Source organism: Physcomitrium patens, chromosome 21, assembly GCF_059467195.1.
Source record: "Physcomitrium patens ecotype Gransden chromosome 21, ASM5946719v1, whole genome shotgun sequence".
NCBI classification, from domain to species: Eukaryota; Viridiplantae; Streptophyta; class Bryopsida; order Funariales; family Funariaceae; genus Physcomitrium; species Physcomitrium patens.
In genome coordinates, this window is record NC_143430.1 from 4,534,136 (window position 1) to 4,555,439 (window position 21,304).

Genomic DNA, 21,304 nt, shown 5'->3' on the forward strand with positions numbered 1-21,304 from the left:
CATTGAGTGAGTAATTTTCATCTTTTGCTCTTACTATTCAATCTTATCTCATTATCTCAAGCATAGAATAAATGAGTAGTAGAAGTAAATCTTATTGTTTCTTTATATGTCATTTATAAGAATAATAGATGCCTATATAATCTTCCTACTATTTTTGAAGAAGTTTTTATTATATTGGCTGAAGATGGATCAAAGCATAATACACTTTGTGATATTATTATTTGCCTATGTAGTAATGGACTATTAGAAAGGATTCATAAGGTTCATTTTGCTTATTTGTCTCTTCATTATATTCTCTTTTTTTACATGGAACCTTTGAATGGCATCCTCACCTAAGGATACAAAATATAGTGATGGATATTGTTGAAAAAAAAAAGATATTGGATGAGTGGATAAGAGACACAATAGTCTTACATAAATGGATTATTTTGGTTATCGATATTTTTCAAGGCCTATTGAGTATTTTATAATTTTACGTAAAAGAAAGCTATTACAAGAATTTATAGTTGGCAGATAGATAATAATTAAACAATCACATTCATGGTATTTATGTTATAAGGACCAAGAGCTATTTGAAGTTATTTTACAATGTATAGTATATGGTCCATGTGAAATGTAAAATCTTCAAATACCTTGTATGGAAGATGATTGTTGTATAAAGAAGTATTTAAAGATGTTTGTAGAAGAAACAATAATAGATATTAATGGATATCCTTAATATCAATAAAGAAATGATAAAAGAACATTAGAAGTTTGAGAAATAATTGTTGACATTAGAAATGTTGTTATATTTTGCCCAAGCTATTTTAGAAGTATAATTTTCATATTAATATTAAAATATGTACATCTATTCATATTATCAAATATATCTACAAGTACATCTATAAAGGCTATAATCACATTATAATATAATTTTAAAATCAATAAGATGAGATCAAATAATATTTGGATGTAAGATATATTAAAGCTTGAGAGACTCCATAGAAATTTTTTTGCATACAGATCCATGAAGAAATATCAAATATTATTTATTTAGATGTTTATCTTCTAAAAATTCATTAAGTGATATATGATTAAAATAAAAAAGCAACTATAGTTTTAAAACATACTAAAAGAAAAAAGACAATATTAACTTTATTTTTTAAAAAATATGCAACTATGGCAGTGATAAGATAATATATATACCAATAGTTTTTATAACATTTTATTTGGCATAAGATAAGAAGGACGTGGATATTAAAAAAAATATGGATTTTCTATTGAAAGATTATATTTTATAAATTTGGCAATGAAAGAAAGATATTATTTGAGGCTTCAATTAATTTATATTAAAAGTATATAATTATTTGAGTAGTTAAAGATTATTTATGGAATTTCCATCTAACATTTAAAAATGCATGTGAAATTTTAAGATTTTTTAAAGATGATAGAAAGTAGCAATAATGTTTGAAAGAGGCATCAAGAATATTAGTTGAAACTCAAATGAAGGCATTATTTGATATTTTTTTATTACACAAAAATCTGATAAATCCATTAAACTTATAGAAAAGATTTTGAAAAAGTACATTGAATGATTTCAATGCTTATTTGCAAAGAGAACATGAAATTTGTAATCCAATGGAAGAAAAAATTAAGGATTTTAGACTTCCTTTGATGAATAAGTTTTTGCAAGACTCTAACAAAATACTTACATAGTTTCCTCTAATGCCATTATTAAGAAACAATTGGAATGCTACAACTAATGGAAATTGATTTATTAGGTATAGAATACATACATATTCTATATATATATATATATATATATATATATATATTAATAGTAGTGCATTTGAATTCTTTATAATTATATTATTATTAACTAATATTTCTATTTGCCACTTGTCAAATTGAAAATGGTACAAACTTATTGCCTAATAATGTGATTATGCTTTTTAATCATATAATTGTTGATCAAAAATTAATATTCTTAATTGATGTTATTTATTCAAGGCTAGCAAAAGATAATGTAGCAAATGATGGCTTCTCAAGAAATAAAATTATTTTATCTAAATAAAATGATAATATAGAGGATATTAATAAGAAGATTATAGCCATATTTTTCAAAGAAAAGTAAGAATATCTAAGCATTGATGAAGTTTTTGTAGAAGATTGTGTCACCAATAATAATTTTTATCTATTCCAATTCATCAAGTCGCCTAATCCATCTAAAATAGTCAAATCAAGGCTTTGTCTTGAGATTGAGACTTTGGTGATGCTACTAAGAAATATTTTTCTTTGTCAAGGAATTTGCAATGGAACTTGATTGGTAATTACATAACTAATAGATTAAGTTTTTGAAGCAAGAATACTTAGAGAAAAATTTATTAGAAATTTAGTATTTATTTTTTAAATTGAATTTACTTCCTAAATAAAAGAACTTCTATTCATGCTAAATAAAAAGTAATTTATAATTTGTCTTATATTTACAATAATGATAAATAAATTTCTAAGGACAATTGTGTGAGTCCCACCAATGGATCTTAGTTGGTGGATTGGTTAAAAATATAGTATTGAATCATTTAATGAGATAAATATTAAGGTTAGAGAGTCTTTTTGATTATTTATTAGAATTTAGAAGTATTTATAAGTATAAAAGTCTTATTAAAAGAAAAGTTATAAAAATGGAGTCTTAGTAAATCTTGGAGGCAATTATCTTAGTTGATTTAGTATTTTCACTCATTATTAAGTATTAATGATTAGTAATTGAGATTTTTTTTATATTGGCCTCATATCTATATGTATTACTTACAAAAATCCTATCAATGATCAGTTAATAGTTAAAAGAAGCATAAAAAAGAACTTCATGTCTTTTAAGTTATGTATGTAGAAAATAAGATTTTTAGTGGATTTAAATTAATTTGATTACTATAAAAAATCACAAAGATAGAAAAATATAGCTCTATATAGATATTAGTATTATAGAAATATTATAGGATTTTTTTATGAATATTTAGAGAAAATTTCAAGACCTTGGTAAAATTGAGTTTTACAACGTTGAGACCACTATGAAGAAATGAAGCAAGATTTGAAGACTATATCAGGTTTCTAGGCTAATTGGGTGTTTTTGAATACCATGGTGAAGTCAAAAATGAAAAAAAAGTAGTTTTACTAGTAGAAAATAGGAGGATCAGCAGCTAGTATAGTCCTTGTAAGAAGAGAGGTGCACAATTCCCATATGGATTGTAGCACCTTGGGTATAGGTAGGAAGATAAGACTAAGGCCTTAAGGCCTCTTTGGACAATCAATATACACTACTTGTGAGCCTTGGTGAGGCTCGAATTCGTGATTTCTTAAGCAAGTTACTCTTGAGGTAAAAATTATTCACTTAACTTTTCTATTATTTATATTTTATCTTTAATCTAACATAACTTATTCATATTAACTTAGAATTATATTATTTTTATGTCATTGGAAAGATAAAACATTATCTATCTAAAAATATAATATTTTATTTTTTATGTTTTACTTTTATTTTTTTTAGATGAAAATCAAATGAACAAACTGTGACTTAGTTTTTGGTGTTGTGTTTACTTGATTTCATTTCTTTCACTTGTATTGTAGTTGTTCTTCTTGGTTTTTACCAATTTCTTACTTCACTTCATACCACCAATTACAAGAAACTCTTAATTGAGGTCATCTTATAATTAAGGTTGAGGAGTAAAATTTACACTCAAAAATTGGTAAAGTACATTAGTTTGGATCTATGACAACCTATTTTTTTCCATAGTCAAGTTTATGTAGCACTTTTTTAATCCACTTCCTCCTATTCTATTGATATATTTTTTAAAAAAAATATATTTAAATTCCATGCTAAATATTATTTTTTCAAAAAAATTAATTAGATAAATATTATTATTTTATTTTATATTTTTTAATATATTAAATTTGATAAATATTTGAATTTTTTAATGTAATTTTTAATTTTTTAATATAATTAAATATTTTATTATTATTTTATCAAATAATTCTTTGAATAAAACTAATTACTTTTTTGCATATTATTTGTTACAATGGCATGGTTTTACCTATCTTATTTTGTAGCTAAAAGCTATATTATGTAATTGATTTATTTTTATTTTTATTTTTATTATATTGTTATTGTATTTGAAAGATATTCTATGATTCAAAAAATGCTTTATTTGAATCATACTTTCCATGGCAATGATATGGATTTATATATTCTATATATTAGAATGCTCAAAGATAAAAGTAGTGGTTCTTGATGGTTATATAGATGGATCTTTATTTTTTATTAAAAAAAATTACCTTCTTTAGAATTCACATGTTTTATAGAGTTCACTTGCTATTTTACAGGTCATTTTACAAAGAATTGAAGAGTAAGTGCCTTTATACATTCATTTGGTCATTGTTTTTATCAAAAAAATTCATATTCCTTGGAGACAAAATGTAGCTCTTATTCATTGGATGCACCTTTTTTTTTTTCATCAAAAAATATGATGGTGTCAAGAGTTTACATGGCATATTATCATTGATCAAATAGAATTTACAAGGTATTTTACATTGTTCTAGATAATTGGTGATATTACCAAAGAGACAGGAAGGAAATTAAGCAAGACAATAACAATGTCTATTCTATATAATTAACTTTATAATTTTTCATTGTTGTTCTATATTCACAGATTCATAGTTGTCATTATTGTTGTTTTACACATTTTACTATTAAGTGATTGTATATTTTTTTTTCTTTTCTTTGTGATAACTTCATTGGTGAAGCAGAGGCAATGAAAGTCACAAATGCTAGTAAAAGAGCTACTACAAAAATCAATAGTAATTCCAAAAGGTAAGTCTATTATCTTTCTTAATATGATTTTATTTTGATTGCCATCTCTTTTTAATTGTGATTATGTGCTTATTCTCAATTCCATTAAGTAAGTAAAAATATTACTACTCAACTTCTTATTTTTTATTCAATAATGCCAAGAAAGCTAAAAGAAAAAAGTTTGTTGCTGAAAAGAAATCAGCTAAAGGTAAATTATAGATGATAATGAAAACATCAAAATTTCCAAATTTTCTTAAGAAACATTCAAAAAGTCAGAAGATGACAAGTAAGAAGCTTTTAAATCTTATTCATCAAAGGAAAAGAATGCTACTAAGAAACCTACTTTAAAGAGAGGTAGACAAAGAACAAAGAAAGATGCATAATTAAAGACTCCTTCATCTAAAATTAAAGATGATGGAAAAGAAAGTGGTGATAGTTCATCAAAAAATAAAACATTAATATGCAAGATTCCTTCAAAATATTATTGAAATGAATCAAAATCAAGCAGATCTCAAAAGAAAATATTAATTGTATTACTTGCTTTTGAAAGATCTATTTTGTAAAAAAAAAATATCCAATTCATTGGAACTAAGATAAGAAAGAAGTTTGATGGTATGTTTTTATAATAAAGAAGTAATTGGATATGATCTAAAAGTGTAATTTTACAAAGTACACAATTTTTTTTTTCTTTTTCTAAGCTCTAAGATTACTATAGATCAATGAAGATTTGACAAATAGACTTTGTCTGGTTTATTAGTTGTATGTCAAGTTCTTCCATACTCTCATATCTAATATGATTTATAGGATAAAGTACATATAACACATAATATCCTTCATTTGTGTTGAATCATGGCATTTTATATGAAACTCTTTTTTATTCAAAATCTTATTATTGTCTTTGATATTTTAAGATTAAAGCTTCATATGAAAGTCTCATATTAGTGAATGTTGCTAAATATTCAGATTTTCAAATTTTGTTCATATCTACATAAGAAGTCTATGCAAATACTATATATTAACAATTTTTACATCAAATCATTTGTAGTCAAAGATCTCTTTTAAGAAGCATTACAAGGTAAATACATTGAAGAAGGCCCAACAAGTTTTTTGGCATAATTGATTTGAGTGAGTCAAGGCCCCAACTCACTTCTAAAAATCAAATGAAGGATGACGAAGCTCTCTTACTACAAGTTTTTAGTGAAAGGATTCCGACTACTGATATCTATGTTCATTACATCAATCTAAGAAGTAGTGCAAAGATTAGGCACCTCAATGATCAAAAGAACTATTCTTCTTTGTTTTCTTATTCTTCTTCACAATTTGGTAGATTTGAGTCATAAATTGTGCAAATGTGGTGGTCGATGAGTTCAAAATTTGACTATTATAGGCATATTGCATCGATCTTCAAAGTAGTGAAGGTAGTAATTTATTGATCTTTCATTAAGAGGATTCATATCAATAGTTGTATGATTCTGTTATATTTATGTAAAGTCATTCTTTGTCATGTTATTTATTGTTGATAGAATTTGAAGCCTTCAATATTTAGCTCGGCAATATTGTGCTTGATAAATTGACACATCACTACTTTGGCTACCATGTTTTTGAACCATTTCTCAATTATATGAATTACAAGCAATGTCTTCAGTTTCTATTATGAAAATAAAATACTCTATAATTGCTGTTGTTGTAGTTGATGAATAAATTATCTAAATTAATGATATTTGTGCATAAAAAAATTATATATAAATTATTCCATAGTTTCATAAAAATTTGTGGCAATCACAATATCAAGTTTGTAATAATTGTTTTAGTACAATAAATAGAAAGATATATAAGAATTAGTAATTTTGTGAATGTATTTTTGAATCATATTAAATTAAATTTATTTTTTCTTTTTTCAATATATTTTTATTATAAAATTTACTTAATTATTATTGTATGCACTAATTTTTAAAATTTTCTTTATAGATGTGTTATAAGAAAAAAAATGAAATATGAATAAATTTTATAAAATAAACCAATTCTAATTTTTTTTAATTTTTTAATTTCAAGATAAATTATTTTAATTACAAAAAATCAAGGAATTTTTTTCAATTGTATTTTGTAATAATATCAAAGGATACAATGTTATAAATAAAATCAAAATCAATATACATTTTGATAAAGAACTGTATGTATGTATGTATGTATGTATGTATATATATTTGATAATTTATTTAATTTCCAGCCACATATTATTTTAAAAGAATTAGTTTAACTCACATTTTAAATTATTATAAAGTCACCAGTATAAATTTTCTTATTATAATGTTAAAATAATTAGTTATGTATTATTTAATTGATTTATTTGTGTTTTGTTCATTAGTGAAGCTTGCATTTGCTACATCATGATTTGATTTTTCATTCACCTAAATATTTTAAATAAAATTTCTTTATTTTCACTTATATTTCTCCAATCTAATATTTTTTTTTTTTTGTTTCTAGACTTTGATGTTATATTAATGTAGAATTAGTTTTAAAGAACTTGAATGCAAATTTTCTACTATTGTGCAAGGTGAAATGCTTAAGAAGCTGAGATCTTGATATCAACAAACTAAACTTTCTGGAAATCTATGTCATAAATCCATGACAATAATACAAGTTCAACTAATAATAGTAATAATAATACTTTCAGTTAAAAGTTTGGATCAATTAGTGTACTAGAGTTGAAAGGAAGGAGTAGTAGTTGGGAAGCAACATCTCTCACATTCATATAGAGTCAAGTTGGAATTTATTATATTTACATTTTTTTTTAAATATCTAATTAAGAGGCAATTGTGAAAAATTAATTGTGATTTTAGATTTGATTATGATATTCTAAATGTCACGGAATCCTTAAAATTATTTTTATTAGTTGATATGATTTTAGATAATTTGAATTTTAAATTGAGTAATCTATTGTATTTATAAAGTTTATATTAAGATCTTAATATTCTAGTATTTAAGATATTTGTTTTATATTTTATGTTTTAATCTTAGTTTTTTATATTGATTTAAGTTTTTTCTATTTGGCTTTGTTGTTATTATTGTTAGTAAACTTCATAATAAAATTAATGAATAAAACATTTATTAAGTTTAGTAGTAAAAAATCATTAAACAAGTACTTATTAGGCTTTGTTATGAATGAAACTTATAATTGCATAAGGTAAATACAAGCTATTAATTTATGTATATAACAACTTTGCATAGAGTTTTTAAATACTATTCAAAAATATCAAGAAAAAATATTTCTCACAAAATCTCATCAATTGTTTTTATTAAATTAGTTTTCAAAAACTTCAAAAAAGTTTTTTTTTTCAATGGTTTGCTTATTGTTTTTACTTATTGGTTTATTCTTTATCAAAACTAAAAATAAATAATGATGTTAATATTATTATTTAAAGTCATATTTTTAGTTTTTTTGCTATACCTTTATTAAAAATATATATATATATTTACTTATTAGTGATTTTGATTTTGAAAATAATAATATAAATATTGCACAAAGTTTATAATAGAGATATTCTAGAAATACAGTACTTAAATTAATAGATTGTTGATAGTAAAAGAGGAAAAATATTAGAAAAATTAAAATTCTTTACCAAAGTATTATATGTTTATATTTTACATTAAATATATAAAAATATTAATATTAATATTATATAGAATTATTCTTATATATAAATAATTATATAATATACTATTAAAGTTAATGATTCATCAAAGGCTTGGAATTCAATTATAATAATTGCAATTATAATTTGAAGAAATTAGAAATAAGTTCATTTCAAAAAAACATGTTGACCAAGTCATTGATGTATTATCAACTATATTTTATAATACACTTTATTATTTCTTTAAAAAAATTACAAATTAAAATTCTATGATTTATTTCATAATTAATTCCTTAAAATTTCATAAAATTTCATAATTATTTTATAAAATTTAAAAATTAGGAAATGTGATTTTAAAGAGAATTTAGAATAAAATCTTAATATCTAAATTACATGTTGCAACAAAATAATAAATTACTTATAAAGTTTTAATAAAATTAAAATTTATTTTAAAATAAAAAATAAATAAAAATCATTTTTTATTTTTTAAATATTAAGTCTAAAATTTTAAAAATAATAATCATTATCTAAAAAAATTAAAAGATCATTTATGTATAATTAAAAAAATTATTTATCTCTTAAACACTTAAAATTTCATATATACTAAAAAATTAAATGTAATTATAATTAGTCTATATTGTTAATTTTTGTTAATTTTTATATTTTATATACATTGACATGTTTTTTTATTTTTTAAATCTTAAAGAATATTAAAAACATGTCTTGTTTTGCAATACTCACAACATAATGAATTATATGAATCTTTTTACATGATGTATATTCCAAAACTCTTACAAAGTACTTTTCAATTCTATCACCTTTAATATACAACTATCAATAAAATTGAAAAAAAAATCAACATTAAAAAATCATTTCTAATATAATAGAATAGCAACTTCAAAAAGAAACATACACTATTTGATCTTTTATTGGTTTTAAAAATCTAGTATATATATATATATTTATAATTATATATATATATATTTTGGAATGATAAAGTAATCCAAATTTTTACTAAAGCAGCCCACTCTATTTTAACCATCATTGTACCCTTGCAACCTCCATTCTTATTCCCAACCATTCTTCGCTCCCAACTGTTGCTAAGATTGGGGACAAGGGGTTGAGAACATCAAGAATAAGAGCGACAATTGGGAACAGGGATAGGATTGAACATCTGGAATGACTATGAATGAGAACAAAGTTGAAAGGGTACAATGATGGTTTAAACATGTGGAACAATTTAGTAAAAATTTGGGTTGCTTTACCATTTCCCTCTCTCTCTCTCTTTATATATATATATATATATATCAAAATGATTAGGACATAATGTGCTATAAAATTCGGAGCATGAAACATAAAATTAAAAAAAAAAAAAAAAAATCTTTGCAAGTAGGGTTTGTAAAGAAGAAACGCCCAATCCATCAGACAAATTATTAACAGAGTCACATTCTAATTCCATGACGAAGACCCAACGAAGGATGGTTTATGATTTGGCGCAAAGGGTTTGGCGCGTTCATCGAAATGCCACGTCGGACTCATTTCAGGGGGAGTACCAGAGCTGCCACCATCGCACTAGCCTTCAATTTCCCGCGCTCCCCACCCCCGGTCTCGCCTCACCGGGCGCCGTGCGACCCGGCCCGGCCCGGCCCGGCCTCCGTCTGCGCCTCGGCTCGCCTCGCTTAGTTGCTTGCCCTGGTTCGTTCGTTCGATCGAGCTTGACTGACAATACCCGACGACGACGATGTTGCATAATCTTGCGAGTACGAGTTTTTTCATGCGCATCGAGACCTGTGAGTGAGTGAGTTTTCATTCGCATCCTTTATTTGTGAAGACTCACTGACTTCGCTCGTTTCAGCGCGCTGTGAGAGGATATATTTTTTTACCCTTGAGAGCATACTTTCTCTTTAGGTTGGATATCTTGAGAGTTCACATGGAGACAGTGGCGTTGTGATTTGTTGTTATGTGAGATATTTCGTTTGGTTTTTGATGGAAGTTAGTTTCGGTGTGATGAGAGTTGTTTTTTGTGATGGGGATGCGGGATGCATGCCCTGTCTTGTAGCGTCGTGATAGGCGCATTGGTTTGCATCGATTGGAAGAGACCGAGTTATCGTGTAGAATCTGTTCCTTCGATTGCTGCTGATTTTTGTTTTTGTTTTTGTGTTTGTTTGTTTTTTTGGTTGTAAGCAGCGGTTGAAGGTTAGTTGCGGAAGATGAGTGTGATTGGAATATGCTACCCATCCTTAAATGGAATGTTTAGAATGATTTATTTACTTATTGATTGGAGTCGAGCTCATACCTATTGATGTATAGTATGTGCGCAGAGCTTTCTATTTGTGATGTTGTTCCGATCATTGTGAGTACTGCGATGGAATTGGTTATAATTTTGGTTGAGGGAGCGCTGTGGAAGAGCAAATAAGTCGGAGAACTGAGTCTGATCGTAGCAGAACAAGTGAGGGGGAGTAAGTAGACATGGAGGCCACGGTAAACTTTCCACTTGTGGGCCAAGAGCAGATTGCTCAATGGCTCATGGACACAACAGGCTCTCAGGAATCCGCTGTTCAGGCTGCCACCTCGCATCTGGAGGCTGCACAGAATTTACCCAAGTTTGCGCTTTTTCTTCTCATGCTATCCGCCGGTATTGTCCTCCCCCCCCCCATGTGCTCGAAATGGTTATGTTTCACGTAGAATTCAGAATGTCATGGGTATGGTACGCATGGCTAAGATAGCTTCAGAATGTACTTATTATTTCTTAGTTATTGCAGCAGTATCGTTTGTTTCATTTCATTTTGTTTTTTCAACAACGTGCTCCTCATGTCAACGGTAGCAGGATTGAGAATACAACGAATCCATCCTACACAGGACCACTTCACATCAGTCACCTTCAAAGCATCACTTGCACAGTCATGGTCATGGTGCAATTCTTTGCACTGTGTTACTCTCGTTCTAGATTAGCTTCCTCTTTAGCCTCTTTACTTCAATGGAAGACTTCACCCCTCATAGCCTGGCCTCTCTTGAAATCAATGATCAATGTTGCTTGAGTGCGGTGCAGGAGGTCAGGAGCAAGGGCAGAGAATTGCTGCTGCAACCTATTTGAAGAATTATTTGAAGAGGAATTGGTCAGAATCCCCTATTATGTCGCATGAAGAAAAATTAGAGTTTAGGAATCAGCTTGTGGAGGTGCTGCTACGCGTGGAGGGACTTGTTTTGAAGATTCTGACAGAAGCTGTAGGTTCTGTTCCTTCAACAGCGTTAAGATGGATTTCCTTGGCTTATTAGTATTGCAGAGAAATGGCTATAGTATGTTCAACCTTATACATCGCTTGCATTCCGGGTATCTCAAGGGGTCTGTCGTGGTTAACTTCAAAAAGCCATCCATTTAAATTAGCTATTTTCCTCTTGTCAAATATACCGCTTTCATTAGTTTCTCCTGACGTTGCTGAGGGTCTAGGCTTGTGAATTTCTAGGGGTACAAAAAAATACTTAAATTTGCCGAAAAGCGTAGAACGTATCATGAGAACTAGCTCTTTTTTGTTGTGATTAGCTCGGTAAATTTTGATAGTCATCTCAATGCAAGCCCCTGTATGTGTTTGCAGTTCCGTTTGGTGGTAGCCAGTGATTTTGCGAAGAAGATGACATGGCCAGAACTAGTTCCAGCTCTCAAGGCTGCCATACAGAATAGTGACCTTGTGATCAATACAGGAACTTCTGAGCTTAAAACACTAAATGTTATGATGGGTCTTCAAACAATAATCAAACCTTATCAGGTTACTCTCTTGCCTTACTGTAAAGCGTTCACATACCAACTATCTATTTTTGAAAACTTTAGTTTACGATTTTATATGCCTTATTGATATTGAAGCTATTAAGTGTGTGGTGTAGTATTTCATGGACCCAACAGTCGCCAGAGAACCTGTTCCAGATCAGCTGGAACTAATTTCGAAAGAGCTGTTGACGCCCTTGCATCCTATTTTTCATCATCTTGTCCAGCAGGTATCTGAATTTCATGTACTTTCTCTACTAAATTTTTTCTCTGTTCTAGCTCAGATTGATAACATTTTGTATCTTGTTTAAATTTTCGTAAACTCAGATTGTCTGGAATGAACATATCTCTCTGCTATATTTAGTATGTCGCTTGTTTCTGTTGTTTCCTTTATGAGATTTTCCGTCTTGTTGGGCAGATGAAGTTACTCCTGACAGACCTGAGAGATGGTCATGAATCAATCAATGAAAAGAGGATCATACTTTTATTGACAAATTTTTCTTGCAGGTTGTAGCAACAAAAGTTGAAGGCTATTCACAGCACGACGACATCCTCCTTATTCTTTGCAAGTGCCTATATCTTTCTGTAAGCACAATCCTTCGATTCATCCTGTATGGTAGATGATTTGTATAATATGGCCTCAGGCCCACCAATTAATAAGAGTGAACGGGTCTGCTTCGTTACAAACTGCTCAGGGATGAAATGGTTACGCTCAAGCCGTGGAGGAATGAAATTAGATGAAAGGCTCTTTGTGAGAGTTCCCACCTAACCTGGTGCACCTATGCTGCAGCTAACAGTGGACTCTTACTGTTTGGAATGGAGGAGGGATGACAGATGAAGTCACATATGCCGCAGTCATTACTTGCCTCTCTAGGACTATGGTTCCAAGATCTTATTGCTCTCTCGGAAACAGTAGATCTCGATAAGAAAATGGACCTTTCTGTGCAAGAACCAAGACTAAAGACGTGGAAGAGGGTGCTTAAAATATTTTGCAACCTAGTATCGCGGCATCGAAAGCACACAGACAAGTAAGATTGTTCAAATTTTCAAGCTACTCTGCTGATTTACTTAAGTCTATGTGCTCCTACCAAATCTTCGTGGTTCGATCTAACCTTAGCAATTTTGTGATGTGATCGCTGCAGGTCTTTATCTGCAATTGGGACTGCAGCTCTGACAATCATTTGGAGGAGTAAAACTGCTAAGGTAGCCCAACCGTCCTGTGATGCAACCATGTTCATGTAAGGATATGGTATGTTTCTAATGAAAGAGGTGTCCCTCTTTTCCATAATTATTCACGCATTTTGAGAAGCCGATAACTTGGCTCAAGCTGTTGGCTGTGTTCTTGATTTGACAGGATCTTCATCCAATGCAAGAGCGTATTGTGTCTTTAGCTTTTGATGTGGTGTCTAATATTCTTGAGACTGGCCCTGTAAGTTCATCACCCCGGAACATACTCATATCGGAATTTGTTATTCGGTTTCTTGTTGTGGTTTAAGGTTATGAACTTTTCAAGTTTTCAGAAAAAGTAGTCTAAGAGCTCTGGGTGTATGTTATTTTTTGTTGTTATATTGTTTTCTTTATCTCTTATGACCACCAATCTTAGTTCATTAAGTCGCTTCCGACTACACTCATGTGAGAAAAATGAACAACATTGAATCAACCTTGATCCGGTGACGCAAGCTAAGGTCATCATTCTATCTTCAAGTAATGATCACAAAACGTTCACCCGTTAAAGCCACCCTTCGCCATCATCAAATTGATCAAGAATCGACCAACTCCTACGGAATGGGGTTCTCCAACTTGAGCTACGTCACAAGAATAATTTCTTTTTGTGCTACAGGGATGGCTGCTGATGGCACCTCACTTCAAAAGCTTAGTGGAGAATGCAATCTTCCCTGCCTTAACAATGAAGAACAAGGTATATCATTTTCCTGCTGATCTTAGGGTGATCACGTGGCTTAAGGTCTGTTCTGCGTTTCCCCAGGGAAGCACGTCTCACTATTAGTGTAACTGAGGATCCTGATTCACTTGCAGGATGTCGTGGAATGGGTGGAGGATGAAGACGAATTTGTTCGGAAGAATCTGCCTTCAGAACTCGTAAGTTTATTTGTAGCAACTAGTTGGACATATCAATTTTATGAATTATTCTTTAGTAGCGCACTAATATTTTTTGTTATGAACATCTCCCTTATTTTTGGCAGGAGACGACAAGTGGGTGGAATGAAGTTATCTTTACGCCTCGGCAAAGTGCACTGAATTTACTGGGTCTTATTGCCACATCTAAAGTAAGTTTCTTGTGATCCTTTAATCGTCATGATTATCACTTTGTCTTTTAAGTAGTGAGGTAGTTTATCAGACCTTTTACACTTCGTCAATATCTTTTACAAAATATATATTCCATATTTTCGAGGTAAATAGTAATAATTTATAAGTGACCGCAGTGTCTGTTTGGCGGACTGTTCGTAAAAAGAAGGTAGTATAAAGTTGAGTCCGACGTTTATCATGTTAAGATGATCACATCTCTTTTGTGTTCATGTTCTGTATCATGTGTACTTTGTTGTCACTAAATTGGTTGTATGGGTGACACTGATTCGTTTGGCAATTGCCCAGGGTCCACCAACTGGTCAGGGAGTTAAGAATGTTACAACTATGAAGCGGAAAAAAGGTGGCAAAGGAAAATCTAAAGATGGGGAGGGTACTGCAGGGGAGGCTTTGGTGATGCCTTTCTTGTCTCAGTTTCCACTTCCTGCAGACGGTTCTCCACCGGATTCTGACGTAGCTGTTAAGTAAGTCATCCTCAATCTATTTCTTGTCATTGGTTTCTTTCTTTCCCGTCTGTCCTTCTGTCTTCTACCGTATGGTGTGAGTACCATTTGAGCGTAAGCAAATGAATGCAGAACCAGGGATTATCTCAACCTTTTACTTTCATATGGGTACGGCGCACTACCTGCATGTGTAGTCGTAGCGTCCTCGTGAGTAGTCTTCGGTTACGTTATTGGTGCATTTTTGTTGGTGACTACTGGATACATGTTTAAAATTTTATTGTCACTCGTTAGGTTCGGATCTTGTGTGGTCTATCTTATGAGGCCAATACGCATAACATTTCCTTGGTACTCGTATGCATTCAATTATAAATACGTTTCAAACCTGACAATGAAGACCTGGTGTTACTTTGCTCTTGTGGGTAAATCTGCAGCTATTTTGGAGCTTTAATGGCATATGGTGGACTATGTGAGGTGCTGATTTATAACATTACGTTGCATTTACTATGTTATTTTATATGAAACATAGTTTAAAACGTTATTGTTCTTATCATACCGATGTCCTCGTGCCGCATGGATATTATTTCGAGACAAGTGGGAGGAATAGAGTCACTATGATTTGTTACTCGTCCGAAATTCATAAAACTATTTGATTGTCTGTATAATGGCTAGAGTTGCTTTATATTACTAGACTAAGAACGATCTTGTAGATTTTATTCTTACTCCCTTTCTTTTTTTTATCTCTCTAGTCATGTTTCGTGTAATGGTTGTATATGATGCAGTTTCTCATGATACAAGAAGCTGAGACCATAACAACGCTGTTGCAAACTCGGGTTTTTCCCTTATATACCATGGCTTTGCCCTCGCCATATGTACTGGCAACATCAAACTGGTTGCTCGGAAAGTTGGCCACTTGCTTGCCAACAGTAAGATGCTTTTCTTCAAAAAAACTTATCTTGAATTTGTTACATAATATGCCACAGACAAGCTCCTCGTATTTTTGCTAAAGACATGATGAATATAGATACATTCATTTTTTACTCATAGTTCAAGTATATTTTTTCTAGGTATGTACTCCTCGCACTCTGTCGTGCAATATCTTAAATTTGTTATGGCTTGCCCGTGTTTTTTTCCTAGTGAGCAGAGACTCAATTATTGGTAATGTTGTTTTCGATTGCTGATGTGGTGCAGGAGCTCAATGAAGCTGTCTATACTGCGCTTTTGAAAGCTCTGTTGGCGCCGGATGTTGGAAATGTGTCCTGGCGACTAGTTCGACAATCTGCTGCAGGAGCTCTTACATCACTTCTCCAGGTGCTGCTGTGTTTTGCACATACCATCTTAGTCATCCTTGTTTTCAGAGTTGAAGTCTTGGCATGACCTCTTGAAGATATATTTTTTTTCTTTATAGTTCTCATTTCCTGAAGCATTTACTGCACAAGCCTCTGTACAAACATGGATGCACAATTTTTTTAATCTAATCCTACGTGTCCTCCCAGGTTGTATTTCTTACGTATGTTTGTTTGATAGTCTGTAGACACCAAAGATCTCAAACAAACGTGGCCTGGCAGGATGACTTCAAACCTACACACTGGATGCCTCTTCTCCAAGCCGCTGTGGCTGGGGCTAGAATGAAAGATGAAAGTGAAGCAGCCATCTCTTTGCAGCTACTGACCACTGCTGCTGAGGTAGGCGAGGATGATGTGGCACCTCATGTCCCAGATATTATCGATGCGGTTCAAGTAGAAATTTGTCAGCACTTTCCTCCACATCCAGAACCTTGGCCTCAGGTAATTTAATTCTATTCCTCAAACTCCAAGTGGTCCACCAAGCATGCTCCTTGGAGCTCGAGCATCTTTATTGGTTCCAAATCGAGGCATCTTGTATTATACTACTTGGATGTTGCATACCTGTATAATAATATGATTCTTTATCATTGGACTGCATTGAAGTGAAATTTGTTGAGGTCATGAGCGAGTTTAAGTAAGCTTGTAAGACGACGTTGCTGATGAAGTGCTATTTCGTATCACAATTTTCAGGTTGTAGAATTGGGATTTGCAGCCTTGGCTGCTCTTTCTCAGGCTTGGGATGCTACGGAACCAGAGGAAGATGAAGATGAAGACGAAGATGATGAAGTTTACCGCAAAAAGCTGGTTTATTGGAAGGCTGGATGCACCCAATTAGCCAACACCTTCTCCGCATTATTACAACGGGCATGGTTGACATGCATGCAGGTCGTCAATTGCCTTTCTCAATTGAGAACACTTCGTAATTCTTTGAATAACATACTTTTCGAACCTCTTAGTTTGGTCATTTCAATCACTTTCATAATGTGGTGGTCGTTTAGATCGTTCATATCTCTTTTTACTACAGGAAGATACACCACGGCCTACCCCTCCTCCTTCATGTTTGGGTGACACATCAATTTTGCTGGTCTCTATCTTGAGGTGCACACCGGATCAAATTACAGTCAAAAACTTGAAAGTAGAGCCGCTGCTGCATGTCTGGTCACATTTAATAATGGATTGGAGAGCATGGGAAGAGGAGGAAGACGAAGCAGTTTTCGATGTCATTGAGGAGGCTGTAGTTCTGCAGGTATGTCAAAACGTTCTATGTGGAACTTCTGTTTAGGAGTCGTTTGTAGTTTCTATTTCAGGATGCATTGGAAACTGCCCAATCATGCTTGATCTTCCTCGTCCCAAGAATCTAATGTGGGACATGAATTTCAGGGACGATGTCCAATGACATGTTTCGCAGATCCCGACGAAATAGTGTCATCATTCCCAGGTCCCCCACGGTCTGTTCTAGACAATTTAGTTACCTTTGTGACCAGCGCAATTGAATCAGCTTATCCAGCTGCGTGTTGGCGAGCATGCCGATGCTCTCATGCTCTTCTTCATGCTTCCTCGGTTTCTTTTGAGGATGAAGAGATTGCGATGTTGCTGGTTCCCCGGTTTTGCAAAGTTTCTATCGAACGCCTGCAGAGGCTGACAAGCATGACTGTTCCATTGGCCAAGCCCCTCACTCTTGTCATCTCTACGTGTTTCATCTTACTTCCTGAAACTGTGGAAAGGATATTATTGGCTGAAGACAATGCAGGTGATGTTGGTTTCCTTCGTTGGACCAACGCGTTGGCAGGGCTTGCAGAAAGTGAAGCAGAGCCTGGGCTGTCACTTGAGTCGGAGATGAAGCTTGCCGGTAATTCCTGCTTACTACGTTTATGTTTGCAATGCTACCTTTCCATCGTAAGCACTTAACAAGTATTGCAAGTTTTGACAAGCGCTTATGTCCTGCAGTTGTTTTATCTGCACATCGTTATTAATGGTACCTGTACAATCCTTTAGTATGTTCTATGTTTCTGAGAAATCACTGCCTTGAACGTCCATTTGAATATCAGAATAGCATCTCTAATCTCAGTCTTTGGTTGAGGGTAATGGGAGCAGCGATAGCTTTGCAGAAGGTGTTGGAGTATATCTTACAGAACGAAAAAAATTGTGGGCAAAATGAAGGACTCAAAGTAGCCCACCACTGCTTCCGCTCACTATTGGAGGTTATGGTAGATCTGAAGGAACTTCAGGAGATGACAGGCAGTGAGGAAACCGAGTCAGAATCTGAATCAGAAGAGGATGTTGAAGCAGATGAAGCAGATGAGAGCGATGAGGTATTTGTTTGAGGCATTTCGAAAATATCAAGGCTTGAAATTTTGGCAAATAATATGTATTCATGTTCAAAAGAGAAGTCCTTGAATCTAGCAATCATGGGACAGTTTCTGCTTAAATATAGGGAAATCTTTTGAATTGGTTGTGAAACGATGAGAAGGGAAGCTAGTGCAAACTACTAAGCTTAAAGATTCTTACGTGTAAACTAGCTTGTATCATTTTGAAGAATGCTTGCAGAGCTAATTACCTTCTTTTTTGAGGGTATGATTTGTTTGGCTGAGCCTTTCTGACTCGTTTATTCTATTGCAGGATCTACAACCTGTATCCGAGGAACGTGAGGGGACAGAGGAACAATTTCTGGAGCGGTATGCTGAGAGGTCTCGTGAATTACAGGACGAAATTGAGGAGGAAGCTGAGAATGGGCAGGATGAAGATGGTCACGAGATAGAGCTCGGTATGATCGTGGTTCTCATAACCTGGATTATCAGCATGTGTCCTACTTGTATTGTATTTTTGTTCCAGCACTCGGCTGTTAACGCTTCGACGTTCTCTGTCGAAGTCGTCGTGGTAGTATTTATAAATTGTCAATCTTGCCCTCACAGTTTTGGTTTATTGGCTACAGGTGTTCTAGCCCTAGTGGACCAGGAGGCCACTGTGTTGGGATGCATAACTGCTCACGGTAAAAGACTTCTGGAACAACAACAGTTACCTAAAGAACTTCTCGCCAGGTTCAAAGACAAGTTTCCTGCTTGCAAGGCTGCTCTACCTTAAATTTCTCAACGCACTAAAATGGCACGGTTTTCTTGGTCGACCTTGCGCGCAGGAAGCTTTGTTCTAAGCTTAATAGAGCATTTGATAACCTTCATGTACACCTACATTGCAGTGTGGTTTCTTTTCAGAGGTATCTGGACATTCCGAGGGTAAAAGGTGCATACATAGAAGCTTAGCATGACACGAAGTCGGTGCTTCGGAACAGGAGTAAATTGAATGTAATGTTGAGAACATGTATTGTCAAGTTTATCGTACTACTACTGTCTGGGATACTACAATGTCCTCTTTAGGTTAATGATATCATTAGCCTCTACTTCATTGCCATCTTACGTACAGATTTGGCTTCCAGTCAATCGTCAGGTGACGTATTGAGTGAACCAGGTTTTTGGGTCTGTAGGTTCATTTTCACAGATTTATGATGGTCAGTCACTGCAGTTCATAAAATTATCATTCAGAATTCAGGATCATGGTTCCTTCAGAAAGGAATAAATTCAGGTTCCACTTCTAGGTCATTTCCTCAACCGGATCGCACCGTTTGCCGCATCCCAATTCCACCGGCGAAAGAAGTTAAAACATCAGCTAAAAATCATATTCTATCAATAAAGGTAGTACTAATTATAATGGCTGATGCAATCAGTAGTTGTAATCCCACTTAAATGGTGAAGTTCTAATTGTCTAAAATTATATGAACCATCTGAGCTCAACTATTTTTATAGCGATATTTGGAAACCTTAAGCTTGAACGTAATTGCGCAATCAAATAATGGTATCAATGTACGACTTGCCAGGGAAAATCTCTAGTAACAATAAGTTGATAATATATATATATATATATATATATCTATATCTATAGAAATGAAGAAGAAGGGCAAATAGAAAACCAACCAATTTTTAGCTTCGGCTTGCAACTTTTAGGTTTCAGAAGATCAAAAACTATTTTTTTACAAAATATATTTGCTAACAACAAATTTTTTTTAAAAAAAACATAACATTGAGTTATAATGCTCACAATAAATAGTAACTAACTTTGTATGTGTTTTGATTTAAAGCCAACATAATTAAAGATCATTCTAAAAGAAATAACTTATATAAAAATATTTAAAGAATTTAAAAGTTCTATAATCTTAAATAAAAATTTTAGGCTATAAAAATCTTGCTAAAAATATAAATAGAAAGCTTGCACATCGTTTAAAAAATTAAAAAAATTTCTTTTTTAATAGGATCATTTATAAAGAGGAAATAAATCAAGAATTTTTATTATAAAAAAAAGTAGTTTAATAATATATTACTAGGTAAATAAAAATTATTTAGGATAAATTATGCAAAAAATTATGCAAATATTGAATATAAAAACTTATAGGAACAAATATCTCTTACATACATTTTAAAATTCTTTCAATTACTAAATTATATTAGATTGAGGTGAAGAAATTGTACCAATTGCTTAATAAAAAATCCTTGTAAATTCTACCACAAATTTACAAGTTTGGACCTATGCTTTTGATTAGTATTATATTAAATAATCATATTTTTTAATACTCAATTTGTATTTTAAATATATGATCTATTGTTCCTTCAATTTTACACATCATGTTAGAGCCTTCTATAATCATGTATTCCCACTTCATCACTTCTCTACCTCCAAACTTCAGTTCTTCATATATTTCTCTAGCACTTAAATAATCTCTATCACAAATTCATTAGTGGCTACAACAATCAAAGAAAAATCAATTCATTTTGATTTACTTATTTAAAAAAAAAAATGTGTCCAATTATCTTATGTCTAATATTTTTAATGATTTTAAAATTTTGATCTTGATTTTATTTGACTAGATATAAGTTTTGGCCTTTGCTACTTAACTTTGGATTTTAAGCATACTTGATATAATATCTTTTTTACAATGG

The 21,304-nt window shown here is 31.9% G+C and overlaps 1 protein-coding gene across 7 annotated transcripts; it reads left to right on the forward strand.

Moving 5' to 3' along the window:
* Positions 1–10,046: 10,046 nt before the first annotated feature.
* Positions 10,047–19,654, forward strand: LOC112274356 (uncharacterized). Of its 7 annotated transcripts, none has more exons than XM_090245708.1 (23): positions 10,047–10,249; positions 10,773–11,086; positions 11,501–11,676; positions 12,045–12,215; positions 12,331–12,441; positions 12,719–12,796; positions 13,046–13,239; positions 13,354–13,414; positions 13,566–13,640; positions 14,052–14,129; positions 14,246–14,308; positions 14,413–14,496; positions 14,822–14,997; positions 15,408–15,447; positions 15,756–15,899; positions 16,165–16,284; positions 16,542–16,760; positions 17,010–17,204; positions 17,344–17,565; positions 17,700–18,168; positions 18,414–18,631; positions 18,939–19,083; positions 19,252–19,654. In XM_090245708.1, the coding sequence occupies exons 2-23, from the start codon at positions 10,921–10,923 to the stop codon at positions 19,398–19,400; spliced, it is 3,354 nt and encodes a 1,117-aa protein (XP_090101834.1). In that variant the 5' UTR covers positions 10,047–10,249; positions 10,773–10,920; the 3' UTR covers positions 19,401–19,654. The 7 variants fall into 7 exon arrangements, with proteins under 7 accessions (XP_090101834.1, XP_090101833.1, XP_090101835.1 ...); XM_090245707.1 differs by having other exon boundaries at positions 10,138–10,249; positions 10,762–11,086; XM_090245709.1 differs by having other exon boundaries at positions 10,167–10,245; positions 10,762–11,086.
* Positions 19,655–21,304: the final 1,650 nt, after the last annotated feature.

Coding starts and splice junctions, on each gene's coding strand:
- LOC112274356 (XM_090245708.1), top strand. CDS start 10,921: ATGGAGGCCACGGTAAACTTTCCACTTGTGGGCCAAGAGCAGATTGCT. Junction 11,087..11,500: donor TCTTCTCATGCTATCCGCCG/GTATTGTCCTCC, acceptor AGTGCGGTGCAG/GAGGTCAGGAGCAAGGGCAG. Junction 14,130..14,245: donor CCTTAACAATGAAGAACAAG/GTATATCATTTT, acceptor ATTCACTTGCAG/GATGTCGTGGAATGGGTGGA.